Source organism: Mugil cephalus, chromosome 3 (genome assembly GCF_022458985.1).
Source record: "Mugil cephalus isolate CIBA_MC_2020 chromosome 3, CIBA_Mcephalus_1.1, whole genome shotgun sequence".
Classification (NCBI taxonomy): domain Eukaryota; kingdom Metazoa; phylum Chordata; class Actinopteri; order Mugiliformes; family Mugilidae; genus Mugil; species Mugil cephalus.
In genome coordinates, this window is record NC_061772.1 from 6770703 (window position 1) to 6786405 (window position 15703).

The 15703-nt window shown below is 41.3% G+C and overlaps 1 protein-coding gene across 20 annotated transcripts in view; it reads right to left on the bottom strand.

The window, feature by feature from the left end:
• Window positions 1–15463, bottom strand: part of plekha7b (pleckstrin homology domain containing, family A member 7b) — a 65891-nt gene extending 50428 nt beyond the window's left edge. For 8 of the 20 annotated variants that reach the window (XM_047580956.1, XM_047580949.1, XM_047580942.1 and 5 more), the window contains exons 1-3: window positions 15308–15462; window positions 15123–15199; window positions 14955–15012 (exon numbers count right to left, since the gene is read on the bottom strand). In XM_047580956.1, coding sequence (XP_047436912.1) covers window positions 14955–15012; window positions 15123–15199; window positions 15308–15390 — 218 coding nt within the window. In that variant the 5' untranslated portion in view covers window positions 15391–15462. Of the gene's footprint in view, window positions 1–2828; window positions 3163–8047; window positions 8209–14954; window positions 15013–15122; window positions 15200–15307 lie in introns of those variants that run through there. The other 12 variants (XM_047580954.1, XM_047580950.1, XM_047580952.1 and 9 more) reach the window with 5 other exon arrangements.
• Between the last annotated feature and the right edge of the window lie 240 nt (window positions 15464–15703).

Consider the following 15703-nt stretch of genomic DNA (forward strand, 5'->3'; position numbering starts at 1 on the left):
ATAGCTCAAAGTAAAAGCAGCCACTCAACACACTCCCACTGGGGAGTTACTGTACATTACAGTTACACACAGGGTTAAGACAACACGGCTACTTCATGACTGCAGTGATTACTTTCAAACACCCAGGCACCTCACACATAGGCCCAAGTGGCCAAAAAACTGCAAAAAAAAAGAAAGTACTTTCGAAATGTATTTGTCTTGTTTTATGGAGTATACCAGTGCTGCTGTCTTCATGTCTGTTCTGAATAAACGTGATTTAAAAGCTATGAACGCTACGCAGCGTGCTCTCACAGCCACTCCTCCAAATTATTTATTAATTTCCTGGCATTTCCTTTCTGCAATCAAGTAATTGTTATTAATAATACACAGTGTTACCAAAATTATAAATACAATATGATAATAAGTTTAAAGTCCTCTCAAGTCTGTTGTTCTTGGTTGCTAAAGCATGCAGGCTATCGCATTTTAACAAGGAGATTAAATTGATGGATTAAATAAATTAGCTGAGGTTCTACTTGGCTGATAGAGAGTGACTGAATTTAAAGGCTATTTTTAGCTCAGTATCCTGTGAGCAGGGAAAGTGTGCAGAGCCTTAGTAGGCTTATTAAGTCAGGCATCAGCAGAGGAAGGTAGGCCACATCTGGTGCACAGCTCCATAACTCCTCACTGGCCGGCAGGATGAGGATTTTACCAGAACAGTCCCCTCCCTGGAATTTCTATCCCACTCACAGAGTCTGATGTTAATCACGGTCTGGGGAATTTAAAAGGTCACAGTTTTAATACACAGAAAATGCACTCCCTTTTCAAATATTTTAACCTTCTGTTAGGTATCATCATTATGTCTACTCTTAGAAGTATTCGGCCTCCAAGGACATGTGCAGTATGTTTGTGGTTCAAGAGAGGTCACCTCCTCTTTACTCGAATACTCTCCTCTGCATTTACGGGCTTTGTGTCCATTGCACAGGTTTTGTGTGTGTCACTGTTCAACCTGAATTGCTCCAAGCATTTCAATCGAAGACATGACCTCCATATCGTGTAAGCATACAAATGAAGCAATGTGAATTTTGGCTGCATCTCATCCTGTGGTTGAGGAATGACACAGGAAGGATGAGCCAGTCTGGGTGTGACTGGGCTGTGCTCAGTGTTACTGGAAGTGAGTGGCTGAACAAACATTCAATGAGATGTTCAACACCCTGAGCAGAACAAGTTAAAACTGACCATTACACAATCCATTAAAAACAGATCACCACACAAGAATGGACAAGGGTGGAACACTGACATTAGTTCAACATGGGCACTGACACAGCGTGTGTTATTTAAAGTCCTTAGCACATATTCGACTCTAATTTTAGGGTATTTACATTCAAATAGGTAGAAAAGTGTTGGAAATACTGCCCTTTTTATACACAGTACCCTATTTTCAGAGGGTCATAGTCATAAATAAAATGATGTCCAGATAATAGGTTTTCTCCTTTGTGATGTTTTGTCAGACCTTTACTGCAGCAGTTTTAAATTATTGTTAGTGTCTGCCTTTAATATTGTCTCCGACAACTGAAATGCATGCTCAGTGGGATTGAGATCAGGTTAAATACTCGCTTTTACATCTGTCCATAGTTGTCTATAACAGTAAAGGTTACTTTGTTTTAAACAGGTAAACAAAAAAGATGCGTCAGCTTCAAAACACATACAGACCAAACTGCAGGTTATAGATGTGGCTATACGTCCTGCAGTGAAAACATTACAAATTAAAAGCTGGCCCAAGCCATTATTTGCTGATCATAGGTGAAATTCTGCGGTCTGGTGTTTGCAGCCCTCTGCCTCCGTGGCTGAAAGTCCAGCAGGAGGGCTGACCGATGAGGGAGCATATGCAAGAATGATAAATAGGCTAAGTAACCTTATCGGCCCATCTGACATCTAGACCCTGACATGAATAATAATAAGCTGGGCTTATTTTCCAAGGATGTATGCATGGCTGGATCTATGGTGCTGTTTCCTGCTTGAATTGACAGGAAATTTAACAGAGAAGTAGTTTAAAAAAATGTAGGTTATAAGTTAATATATCAGAAAATCTGACTCCTGTCAATTCTTAGACTCTAAGTTGTAAACCGGCTCACTTTCATGCTGATAGGTGCGATATCAACATATATGCCAACATATATAAGTTTTCCACAATGTGAACAACATACAGTCAGCCAAAATAAGACGCACTGGTGCATGGAAACGTTCAACATGCAGGTGACATGACATTGCATGTACAACATATATCTCTGTGGTTCCGTCTGTGTGTGGACTAGGACTTAGTAGCATGTGTGATATGGATGGAGAAAGAAGAAATCCCTCTTCTCAAATGAGTACATTTATTTGACTAGTGTATTACTGGCTCACTCAGAAGTGTGAAGGGACGCATCAAACCTCTTCAACAGCCTACAGAGACGTCCTACATTAACCATGTATATCATAATCAGCCTAAGAGATCAGTTCTGCTGACATCAACACAGCGATCAGTGACCTGTGATCATGAGGCACTGCAGTGAGCATCGTTCTACCTTTCTCTGGCTCCTTGTCCCTGCTCCATACATTTAAGTACACAGTGATTCATGCACTCTTGAAAGGCGACCCAAAGGTTTGTAAAGGTAAAACAGCCAGCCTTTTTCGCAGCATTAATAGAGGACAACATTTTCCTGCCTGCACATACACTTTGCACAAACACTTAACGTCATGCAGTCCAACGCGTTTTATCCCCTGCAGCTGCTCAAAAGCCTTAGCGGACACACTTCCTGAGTCGCTACGTCGTCCCACATACGTATCTGCAGAGTAGCTGAGGTACACACCTGTGAGTGGCTCCATACACCGGCTGCCTCTTGGAAAGGACGTGCGAGGTGGATTGTCCTGGCTGGCCCAGCATGTTAGCTGCAGGTCTGTGGTTTTGCTGTGCTGTGCTCGTCTCAGTGGTGGCGTGTGTGTGTGTGTGTACTCTCTCAGCTGTTAGTGCTGCTGTTGCTGACGTTCTCTGCTGAGCACCGTGGCGTCAGTTCATTCAAAACATCCCCTTTCCCGCTCTCTCCTGTGTTCGACTGCTTAGGTGGAGCTAAATATTCACGCAATCACTGAACTGTCTCTAAGAGCGGTAGACTAGTGATCGGTACCATTAAGACCAGCCAGCCTCAACAGTACATCACATAAGTCCCACAGCACCAAGTGAAACCACAGCTACAAAGCACGAGCCATAACCCATATAATCATAATGTCTATTTTCTCTCCTACCAGCCTCATAGCGGTGCTCTTTCTCTCCACACCTCTCCTCTTCTCTCTTACTCAGCACAGCTCTGCCATCTGAGCACTTTCCTGAACTGGACTCTGTCTCTGCTTCATTCCCTCTGCAGTCATGTGGGCAATTCACAGCAGAGAAGGGGATGAAGGAGAGAAGGAAGAAAACAGGGAGGGAGAATTACCGTGATTAAGGGATAAGGACAAAAAAGGAGGCAAGGGGGAGTGATAAAGGCAAAGTGTGACAATGGGCACTGCATGTTCGCACCGTGTAATAAATAACCGTAATCAGCACAATGTTGAACAGAAGGTGACAGATCGGTTTTAAAATGTATTTATAATCTTCTAATCTAAAAAAAAAAAATCTTCCAAGGATGTATTATTTTGTCCAAGTGCGATCATGAATGAAAAAACAGCTCCTCCTATGTTTCCATTGCACACTGCACAGTGGCACAATAGCCACTAAGGCGCAGCTTAAACAGGAAATGCTGTAACAACAGCTAAATGAGACAAAGGGGGGTGAGTTGGGTAGAGAAAACATGCAGAACTGAAGTAGAAACTGGGCTAACAGCTGAAGAGACTGATGACTCCGTCATGCTACAGAAGTGGAAGTTGGCAATTAGGTGAAAAACATCACTCACAGGTTAAACTGACAACACATGCATACACACACACACACACACACACACACACAGAGTAACTTGCAGCCAATGCATCCAGCTGCTGTTGCCCTCATTCCCCGAGTTTCATCCTGTGCTGCTCATCCATCTACACCCTCCTTCATATCTCGTTAGCATACCCCAGGAATCGGAGGCACTCACACTGCAAGTAACGACCTCTTCAGCGCTGTGGAGATGATACCAATCTGACAGATCTCCTGGTATGAGCACCACCAATGGCCATCTGAATTGTACAATCCCGCTCTCCGTGTCATTCATTTCATTCCATGGAAGTAAATACAAGCCTGTTCAAATGCATAACATCCCCACAGTGGTAAACAGCTCAACAGCTAGAAAAGATGTCAGTTGTAAAGTTTCTGCAGTAAACAAATTAGGCAAATTGTAGCTTACTGCATAATTTAACAAGTACAGGTTTTAAAGCAGACTAAACATCTGTTACTGCTTGTAAAATGACCCGACCGTCAATAGAATGAATTGAGCGTGAAAATGACAAATTAAAAAACAACACCCATATTCAACTATTGGTGAAAAATACCATTTTGAAAAATGTGTTTCTAGTACTCTAGTATGTGCAGTTTAAAATCATGTGACCAATTCAATAATATGGCTCTATTTCCTTATCAAAAATAAATATTTTATTCCATGGCCAATCCACTGTAGTTGCCAATCTAGGTTTTACAAAACATAATCAGTTAATTGAATGTGATTCATTATTATCAATCTAAAAAGCCAATAGAATATATACAACAATGCTATATAAATGCTTAAACCTGCTTTTACTTATACAAGCTCCTAAATGTTTAGATTTTACATGTAACAGTACATCTTTATAGAGTGGTATTACTCTAAAGCAATAAACTGTTGAAGCTATAGAAATATCAGTTCAGACACACAGATAACACAGAGGTCGCTAATTGATGACTATAATGTCTCACTATAAATGTGCAATAGATTCATCTTCTTCTTATTCCCTTGTGTACACTATATCTCTCATAGCTATGGAATCTTCTTTCCATCCATGGGGTGACAGTGCTACTCACCACTTTTAGTGATCAGATGCGGAAATGAAAAGTCAAAATCCTTCCAGTTCCTGAACACAAGCTGTCCCTTTCTGCTCTCCTAACGAACTGAAACTGAGAGTGTTCAAGTGTGTGTAATATGGGTGTGCTAGAAAGGAGAGAAAGAGGGGTATCAGATAGGAGTATAACTGCTGTTTCAGCCGTCTCTCTCCCACTCGACTCACTCAGTACTGCCAACACTTACAGAATGTAGCGTCTCTGGGGACGAATAAAATGATAACACTCCATTGTTCAGTCCCAATAAAGGGGCTGTTAATAGAAGTACGGGGCAAGGACCAAACTACTAAGAAACTCTGAAGCCACTATGCTTTATGGCTACCATAGATGAGTAGCTATCATCTCCCTGTGTTGTATAGTCCTGCAAAGTGCTGACCTTGGTCTCTGACTGCAACCAGAGCCTTGCGTCTCACCCCGAGTCCTCTTTATCAGATCACATCCCAGTCAGCCAGAGGGAGAGAGGGATGGAGGGTGGAGAGCAGAGCTGAGTGGCTGGTTCAGACTGCTGCAGTGCCAGTTCAATAATCCACAGACAGACATATAGATAAGAGCAGAGGGCTGGGTCATCGCGGTGTAAGTCAATCCATACAACGGACAGCCACATCAACATCCGTACCTACCCTATTATCACCTACTTTTACTGTGACCATCCTGTTTCCCATATCACAGGCTCACACTGCTGCCAATAAAAACACTGTCTCAATAAAATTAGCTCCCGGTTCATCCAGTTAATGCCATAGAATACCATCAAACCACTACAACTTAACATATTAAAAACAACATATACTAACATTTAATTATTTATGTAAGAAATACAGGATGTGAGAAGGCTGACTAAGAAATGAACATTGAACATGATGAAAAGACGAAACCTTCGGCATCTCAAGTTAGACTCAAAACTTTCACAGAATTGTATATGGCAGGCAGCAGACACATGGCTGCATGACAAAAAACATTTTATGTATTATCTCAAAAACATTAACAAAGAAATGCGTAATATACCATCAAACTGTCAAGTAGACAAAGACTCAACAGCAATATCTAGTGGCTACATACAGAAGAGCACTACACCCTAAATGCACATGGTCCACCCTCCTTTCTCATTGATCTGGTGATAGATGGAGAGGTTCTCCGAATCATCAGTTCTTGCAGAAAACGTATGACTGCCAAAATAAATGAAGCTCTAATATTAATAAACTTTTTGTCACTGTACAAAAGCCACATGATCGGAGATGACACCTGATCACGGTGATCTTAATATTTTTAATGGCAAAGATTCAGAACAGGACAAAAAGAAGAATTAATCGACTCATGAATACATAATTAGCCTTGAATCTCTGTACTAAAGCAGCTCTGCGCTAAGGCAAATTAAACTGGATTGGATTGCAAGAAATAACACAGCTGTGCAGTCAATGTGTTCAATAAATGCTGCAGTGAGTGAAATGGCCCTAACCGCCACATCTGCTCCCACTTGCATTGGCCAGGCTGGCCTTTCATTTATCTCCTTCACACTCAATACCCCATTAATGGGAACAGCAATATTCAATGAATAATCCACAATGAGAAACATTTTTCATGCTCATGCAATCTGCTGCTGGGCATAAGCTTATTGAAGCATTTGGTTTTGCAGCCTTTTGACATTATTAAGAAACACATAGGGAGTCAAAATCAAAGCACGATTATTGCTACGATCACCAGGCTTCCAGGTCCAGTCCGTACAGATCTTCAAGGACGTGCTGAAAAACAGCTGTGTACAGACGTGTTCTGGCATTACACAATTTCCTGTTGTCAAAAAACAATGAATCTCAGAAAAAAATAATTGTTTTAGAGGTACTTTTGAGTTTTATTATTATTTTCTGATTTCTTTCTTAACCTCGAGTACAGTATGAACAGCTCATGTTAGAGGGCACTGTAATATTTAATGTGTTATAATATAGTAGTTTTTGTGAGCTTGAGTTAAAGGAGCTTGACTACTTAGTGAGCTTAGAAAGCCATATGACTTATGGGCATATGGCTTATATGACCTATTATACTATGTTAAAGCATTATATAGATGACATCTGATATATTCACATAACTGTCTCTTCAATGAGGAATTTGCTTCATGCACATCTGAAGCAAACATTGTTCTTTTGAGCTGTTTAACACATGTCTCTGTTCAGCAGCTGACCACTAACTTAATAACTGAAACACAGACTCTCTGACATTTAACCAGTTTTCATTTTTAACTCCTCCCTACATACTTTTTAAATCTGCTGTTATTTTTCATTGCATTGTTTGTTTTGTTCTCATGATGATTTAAGCATTGCTGTTTTTTGTAAGGTGACATTGGAAGGCACCCACAAATAAATTATTACTATTATTTTTTACTTTAGGCCTGCCTTTAGGTGCTGAGCAGGTCGTGTACAGTTGATTCTGTTATCATTTTTAATATGATAATTAGACTTAATATTCATTTCATGAATCTGACAAAATGAATATTATTGACTCATGCAACTTTGCTAATGTTTACTGTTTTCAGTTCCACACACTCATGTGTCTGAGGTAGCTTTAGCAAAGGCTCAGTTGCACATAGGAGAGGCTTTCTTGAAAGATATTCTCATTTTTACACAACATCCATCTTTCCGCTTTGCAGCTGCTAACTAATCAGTTCACACCCGTCTGGTGAGATGAGAACGGCGTGGGACCTGCTCCTTCGCTGCAGTGGCTCCAGTCACAGTCTGACAGAATGCGGCAGAAAGAACTGTCATCTGAATTCAATCAGAGGAGGAGCGTGCAAACACTTTCTTCCAGAGTGGAAGCTGAAATTACTCAGGTGCAGAGCTCCTTCTTTGACAACATGAGCCAATTGATAAATGACAATAGACAGTAATGTACAATGGACAACTTTTAGTGTCCCGGTACTCTATTATATTTAGAGTTTTGTCAGGTGTTTTGCATGCCAGCTGAAGCAAAGTAAAGATGATACATAAAAACATACATTTGACACATACATTTACTGAGACAAAACTATTAAATCAGTGTTACCTTGTCTCAGCCGGCATGTCCTCCTTCCCCAAACTGGAGGGCTCCAGATCAACAGCCACCTCTGTTTCATGATCAGCTGAGTCAGTCTCCTCACTAAGGGACAGGCAACTGTAACAGCAGGTCCCCATCCCGGCGCGGGCATTTCCCCTGCCCTGTGTCTGCTCTGACTCCTGCTGCTCCAGCTCTGACTTCTCAAGCCATCTGGACAGTGACTGACTCATTCTAGACAATGTATATCATCACACAGAGCACACCTCAGGCCTGCAGCACTTAATTTATTCATTCATTGCAGGTTGTCGGGTTAAATATTACAAGTCCGCACAAGGCCTGATGGAAAGCTTCCCGTCTATTCTGCAGCACAATCGTCCACTGTACCAGAGATCAAATCCACTCTTTGTTTTCGCTGTCTTTATCGAGTCCATCCCTCCAACCTCCAGATCGTAGGTCGAGACAAAGCTGTACATTATTTACTGTAACGGTCACCAGCCACGTAATAAGTCATTGTGGACATGATATTGACAACACACACAGCCCTGTTTATAGAAAGAGTTTGACCTCAAGTCAAGGTTCAGGGCGCCTCAGAAAAATGACGGAACTGCTTCAAAGGCATGACACAAGGATATACTGATCAATGACTACAGTCGCCATAAATCTGTGATTTACATAAAGTGAGGGGACTTAGTACTCCACCAACAGCCGACTCCATGGCAATGAGTCCTTACATCAATTTTGTTAGCCCAGCACAGCTGTAAAAAGTGATGTTAACATGTTGCCATTTTCACAAGATTAATGATTCATGCTTGAAGGCAAGGTCGTGTCTGTGTGATGGAAATGTGATTGCAATGTTCCCTGTGTGAGTTTGTGTGTGAGATAGATCACATTTCTCCTCGCTCCACTCTCTTTTTACTAATATTTATCACACAATTTTTACAATGACGCAAATGATGGGATTATGTTGCTATGTTATTTACGTAGGAATGTTCAGTCAGTGTGCAACACACATGATGGGAATGATAGTGCAGCAAGCTGGGAGTTAAATCAAAATGAGCTAAAAAAAAAAACAAGTCAGTTGCTAGTTCTTGTCAAAAGTTGCGACTTCGATGTTACAGTAGGAATGACCAAAGGTATGTCTGCATTCTCTGCAAAGCCCCAGAAGTCATGAGCATAGAGGGAGTAAGTCAGTCTGTTCCTCCAACATGTTATATGAGAGATGTTTTTAGTCCCCTACAGCAGAAATGCTGCCAGCAAAATCAAATTTCTCTGCTTTGTAAAGATAAGGCCGGATTAATCTGGTCCGTCAAGACTTTGTGAGTCAAGAGTGACACACACATTTCAGGGTATCTTTTTTTAGTTCACACAGACCAGAGAGGTCATCGGGGATGATGTAAATCTGAGAGAAACGATGATGTGATCTAGATAGATTGCAATGATGATGCTGATGATGACGCAGAGGAAAGCACTAGACTTAAGGCCAAGTCTAACATCTACAAATACAGTATTACACATGTAAATGACATCTACATACATGTGTGTGTCACACACTATCATTTAATATAGCATGAGGTGAGCATAGTTCCAAGTAATATCATCAGATGACAAAATTAATGTCTCACTCTATATGCAGTTACTTAAATAAGCTCATGATATCTGTGATTGCAAAGATTACACATGAGACACGAAAGAAGTTAACTAAATCATTAACTTTAGATAGATCACTTGACTTTCAAGAGCTACTACCTGTGCAAATTTCTCCAGACAAAGGGCAGGCTACATGAATTTAGAACATTTTGGATACAATTAAAAAAGGTTTATGGTAAATATCTCCTCTGGCATTTTTATAGAAAAGTACATCTGGTCCTTTCAATGCCTTGGTGAGAACCTCTCTAGCATTGTGCTATCAAGCACAAGATAAAGTGTATCCTGCCTACATCACCTTGTAACTCAAATATGCTTAAACTAACTACTAGCACACGGCTTCAAGTAATAAAGGCTTATAGAGGCGCTTCAGCAAGCACAACTTAATACATGTGGGCAATAAAATAACATAGCAACTGCAACACAGACGTGTGAGGTGCCCCAAAGCAGCTTTTAACAACAATCAAGTAAAACAAATAAAAGTAAATCCTTGGGGAAAAGCTGAGATGAAGAGCAGGACTGAACCTATGTAAGAGGGCAGACCTGCATGCAGGCTCTATATAAATATGCAATTATTATTTGCTCACTGGAACACACACACAGTACGTAAACAGCTGGGGGATCGTATTTAGCAAAACATCTGTGACAAAAACCTGGATATACCTAATGACAAACACTGTGTCACCAATACCATCCAACATCCAAGCACAGTCCATACATAGGCACTATGTCAGCTGATACAATGGATTTATCAATTTCTGTGTTGGTATACACAGAGGACTGCTGTACTTAAGCAGACTAATGTCACCTTCACCTCAGCTTCCCTGAAATAAAAGCTGTGCACTGGTCTGCTCCTTGTGACGGAAGCGCACCATTTGATTGGTATTCGGTGCTGTGCTTTCAATCTTTCCAAATCAATTAAGTTTGAGGACAAATTCTGAGCACTGGCTATTTCTGTAGGGGGTAAAAGTCTTGACCATGTCAGTAGAAAGTTTCTGTTGCTTCTTTGCCTCCTTACAGAAAATAACAAACCAGACTGTTTTCCTTCCTCAGCACAAAAGAGAGCCCAAAGGAAAAAGACTTAAAAAAGAGAAGCCTGTCAAGAAAAAGGTATACCTTAAATCCACTGTGGTCTAGCTGTGTTCTGCAGAAGGAAACACTTTAAAAGTATAAAAGTGTCAGATATCAAAGGTGATAATGTGAAATTTTGGAAAAAACAAGGCTATCTGAGATGCTTTTATTTTTCTTGACAGAGCACAAAGGCAAACACCCAATTACACGTCAATTATCTTTAATATTTTTAATGAACAGCTAAAATTTGGGAGGGAAAGGGTCATTCGAAGAACCTTGGAGCTTGATGCGCCCCTTCCTTTTTTGGTAATGATGCTTTGGCCTCAGTAGCGAGGTATGGATTTGATGTGTGTGCAGAAAAAGAAAGCTTCATTAGTCTTAGGATAAAGGCCTGTAGGGACACCACACTTCTTCTCTATCCCCTGTTAAAAAGCCCTGCTTCCAAATTCCCAAAACATCTCACGACTAATTAACTCTGTCGTGATCAAAACAGTCAGCTATTTATAAAATGCCAGCGCAACCTCAAAACATAATAAGCTGCGAGACAAAAGATAAATAGTCATCAAAAATCCAGACGACGATGAAATATTGGCAGAACCATCACATCTGATGAGTAAATGGGGTTGAGAAAAAAAAAAAAAAAAAAGCTGTACAAGCCTTTTGTGGTGTGAATTTTAGTGAGGATATCAAGCACTTCTTCCTGGTATGCCCCACAGCATTGCGAGACCATTCAGCAATGCGAACTGTGTCCTCAACAGGACACCATTGTACCTCGGTGGGGTCATTTTTTCCCCCCAGGGAGCTATAGAATTGCACATTTCTCATGCTCCGCGAGTGCCAGTGATGTGGTGGAAAGTAACCCCAACTGAACTAAGCTTTTACTCTGAACTATGTGATTAGTTAATCAACTTTTATTTGCACGGTTCCACACCTGTCACATGTACAGACCTCAACGCTCAGACATGTAGCACAGACCTTGTTCATTTATAGTGTTATCTTCCGGGATTGACACAGGATGATTTTGGAAGATGATTTTCAAATTGGGTCACTTCCTTGGAGGTTTGCCGGAAGTATGGCAAGCAGACACACTTTTCTATCTGCTGCCACATAAGATAACAGACATAATCCATTAGTTTTGACAGTCTCTCCGGTTTCCACAGCTCAGCTTAAAGGCCTATCAATTTGTTAGCGTATCAAAAGTACTCTTAACAAAAATGTTTAAACCTACTTAAGATAAACCACATGCTATCATAATCATTCTTAGCTGAGATAGAACATCAGTGACCGTTAATCAGATAGTTCAGGCTGACCTACAGCGAGGTGTAAATAAATGTGAGTTTTGTCACTGCCGCAGTAGGAACAATCCCTCCTTTGTAGATTAACTCAGCCAAATTCCACCAACCACACACAACCAGTCTACAGACTGCTATTGCAGCAGCAGCATGTGGACTCCAGCGCTTCGTGAGCCGCTGTATATTTCCTTGACAGCCAAAAGATAAGAAGAGAAGCAGCAGCTTGACACTACCTACTTGCTATGTGCTAAAAATCTCCTTCACTTTAACAACTTTCTCAGAAAGTCTGATGTAAAATGAATTCATCAGTGAAAAACAAATCTTTGCAGTTCATATACAGGAAAAAAACAGAGGCACCCGGTATTATCGGCAGTATGCCTGCAATCAGTTACAGTCTTCAACAATCCATAAAATTACAGTACACTATCACCAAAACAATATTGTAGAATCAATGGCAATTCCATCCACTTTAATAGAGTTTCTCAGAAAGTACGATGCAAAATAAGTTTCTCAAATAGGAATCATGAATCTTGGCGCAAATTACGCTTGAAGTCTGTGTTAACAGGGTTCCTTCTAGAATAAATAAATCATTTTAGATGCTGAGCTGGTGAAAGTTATCAACTGAAAACTTATACTTGTAATGATTTTAAAGGCCAGAAATAAGTTGTCAGCTTGCCAAGATATCCTGTCCATTTCTTTTAATGTGATTTTAAGGAATAATCCCATTGCAGTGGAGCCATCCTCACTACTTTGAGCACCACAGCTTTGCCAAGTGACATTAATAACAAAAGCATATTTTTCAATAAAGCTGTTAAGATATTCCTGGAGAGTAAGCTGTTTTAACCTTTAATCATTCAAGCCAACTCGTGCTTTTAAGAACAATGTAGTGATAAATTAACCAGGCCAGTGGATCCACTTAAAGTCTTATCAGCTGAGTGGTAGAATTAGACGTCATTTAAAGCTTGACAAAATGGAAAAAGGACTGCAGCTAACAATTAACAACTGTTTCAATATTGATCAGTTTCACCAATGAACTGTTTTGTCTACAAAAAGTCAGACAAGGTGACAACTTAAGTGGTTTCTCAGACCAGCAAAACCCCAAAAAGGTATTTAGTGTACTATCATGTGTGGCTTGACAAACAACAGGTTTAAATCCGGATGAGGTGGAGACTTAAAGCTTTAATGAATACTCTGTTATTTTCCTATCAGACACATTAACTGGCTAATCTTTGTAGTTGTAAAAGCTACATTTCCAACAATTGGAAAAACAGAGAGACCTGTCATTGTATGCATCACATCTGCAATAAATAAAGTCAAAGCCTTCAACGGTTGGCTCTAATGAACCAGTCCAGTGACAGAGACATTCACAATCCAAGAGAACATGGAGCTCAAAAAAGGCTGAAAAGCACAAGAGAACAGAGAAACGTGGTGTGGCATTGTCTTGTCCATTTTCTGACTCCAAGAAACTAGACCTCAAAAACAAAGAAACGTGAAAGGAGCCGGAGCAAAACAGGATCCTTGCACCAAGCCAAATGGGCAGCAAGTATTTGACTGATTTCACTGCCCTGACATTTAGGCTGCCATATATTACACAACTTCACAGTTGCATTGTTCTCGCTTCTTTCAAAGAAAAAGTGAGTGAATGAGGGGAACACAAAGGCTGCCTTTATTCTATGCACAATATGTGTCAGCAGCAACAAATTTGTTGGCTGAAACCATTTTATGTGTTTTTTAAAGCCCTTATGAAAAGTATCTGTAGATACCGGAGCGTCTGTCAAAGTGTAATGAATGGGCGTCCATGTGTTTGGCACGTTGTAAGACTTATTTATGACTGCACAATATTTCTTTAACCACACTGGTTTGTATTAATTTCTGTGGGCATTGCTAAAGTGAATAATTCAGCAGACTGCTGCAAGTCACTGGGCAAAGGCCTCTTGCAAGAAACCACCTCAGACAGACTGCAGCTATGAGGATGTAAAACTCTCCATACAGGCTTTCTTCTGTCTGGAACAAATGGGGCAAACTAAAAGGGCCATGACAGGAGTACGGGTTCCCGTCAGACCTTACACGAGCTACGGTGGGAGGAGTCATTGTTTACAGTGATCCGGACCCAATACAGATGTCTCCACTTTTATGCAGTCGGCTTTCAGTCTGTCATTTTTAGCATGGCTTATCTGATGCTGTTTCAGCATGATTTGCCGGTCGCTCATGTGTCCTGCTTTTCATCATAGTGCCCGTTTGATACACAATGACAGGCACAGACCAGAATACGAAAGATGTTAAGTGTAAGTGCACATATGTGGCACATGATACCAGGCTTAGCATCTATAGAGAACACATATGTGACTGTGAGTTTTTCAGATTCTTTGCAATTTTTATGTGAAATTCTGGCAAAGAAACACTTCACAGTGCCACGTGTGACTTTGAAAATTTTGTCCTCTCTGCTTCAATAATGCAATCATGCCATACATCTCTGTCACCATATGGTCACACCCCTCTCCTGCAACCTTTACAGTCTCTCTCTCTCATTCACTGTCACACATACACGCCAAGGCTGCACACCTATGCAACGGAGTGAGTAGAGGTCCTGCAAGGAGGATGTGAGGAGAATTTTAATAGCCCTCTCCCTGTCCTGCAAGGCTCTACCACTTTCCATTCACACTGCAGGGAGAGATAATTGGTTTCACCTATCCAATGGGACCCCTGTGAGTTAATCCATATGTCGGGGTGTTTCTCTGTCATTTGTCGGGTACATGCAGCTTTACAGATAGATTATGTTCACAGTACAGCATTTAACCTAGTTTGGTTGCTATGTGTCACAGCAGCCCAGTGACGGGAAGGGAATGAAAGAAAAACCTTTAACGCAGGGCACTTTCAAACGACCAAACAATGCAACACGAGTCACTCACTTGATGAAGTAACTCGCTCCTTCTTCCGTGAAGCCCTCTTCCCATCCTCTTGGCAAATCTATAACACGAACAAGACCACAGTGAACGACCCGCCACAGACAGGAAAACACACTGCAGTAAAATTAACATCCACGCCGTGTCCCGCAAATCAGATCATTTGCCGCGTACCTGAACGTATCATGTGTCCCGAGTTAACAGGTTCGCCAGTGCGCGGATGTAGCCAAGTGGTGCTATGAGTTTTATCACTGCAAGAAAGACACCTGTTACTGAACGATCGTAAAACAGCACAAAAACGTGCACACGCCGCGTTAACAATGCCTCGTAAAGTAGTTGGACTCCGCAAAGCCGCTCACTTGATAAAGAAGACCCGGCCATCCCTGCAAACGCCGTAGGACCAGTGGTCAGGTAGGGTGTCCCGTCCGAGAGGGGCCGCCATGATCTCTCCTCTCCGGCTCGGCTCGCACCCCCCTCACCCTCTCCCTCTCTCTCAGACTTTTTCCAGGGAGCCCAGATAATACCACCGCTAGGGCTGCATGGTTTTTAAAGGGGACGAATGCCGAGCTGAGTAGCTGACTCCCTGCAGGACTCGGACCTCACTGTAATCTGAGCAGCCCTTTCTTCCAGAAGCAGGATTATAAGGACAATCAGACCTCCAGAACAGAATAAAATAAGCCTGCTATGACTGGAGGAGATGGGTGTAGCCCCAGTAGTTGAAATGACTGGATTAAACTGCGTGGACCTTAAAAGGG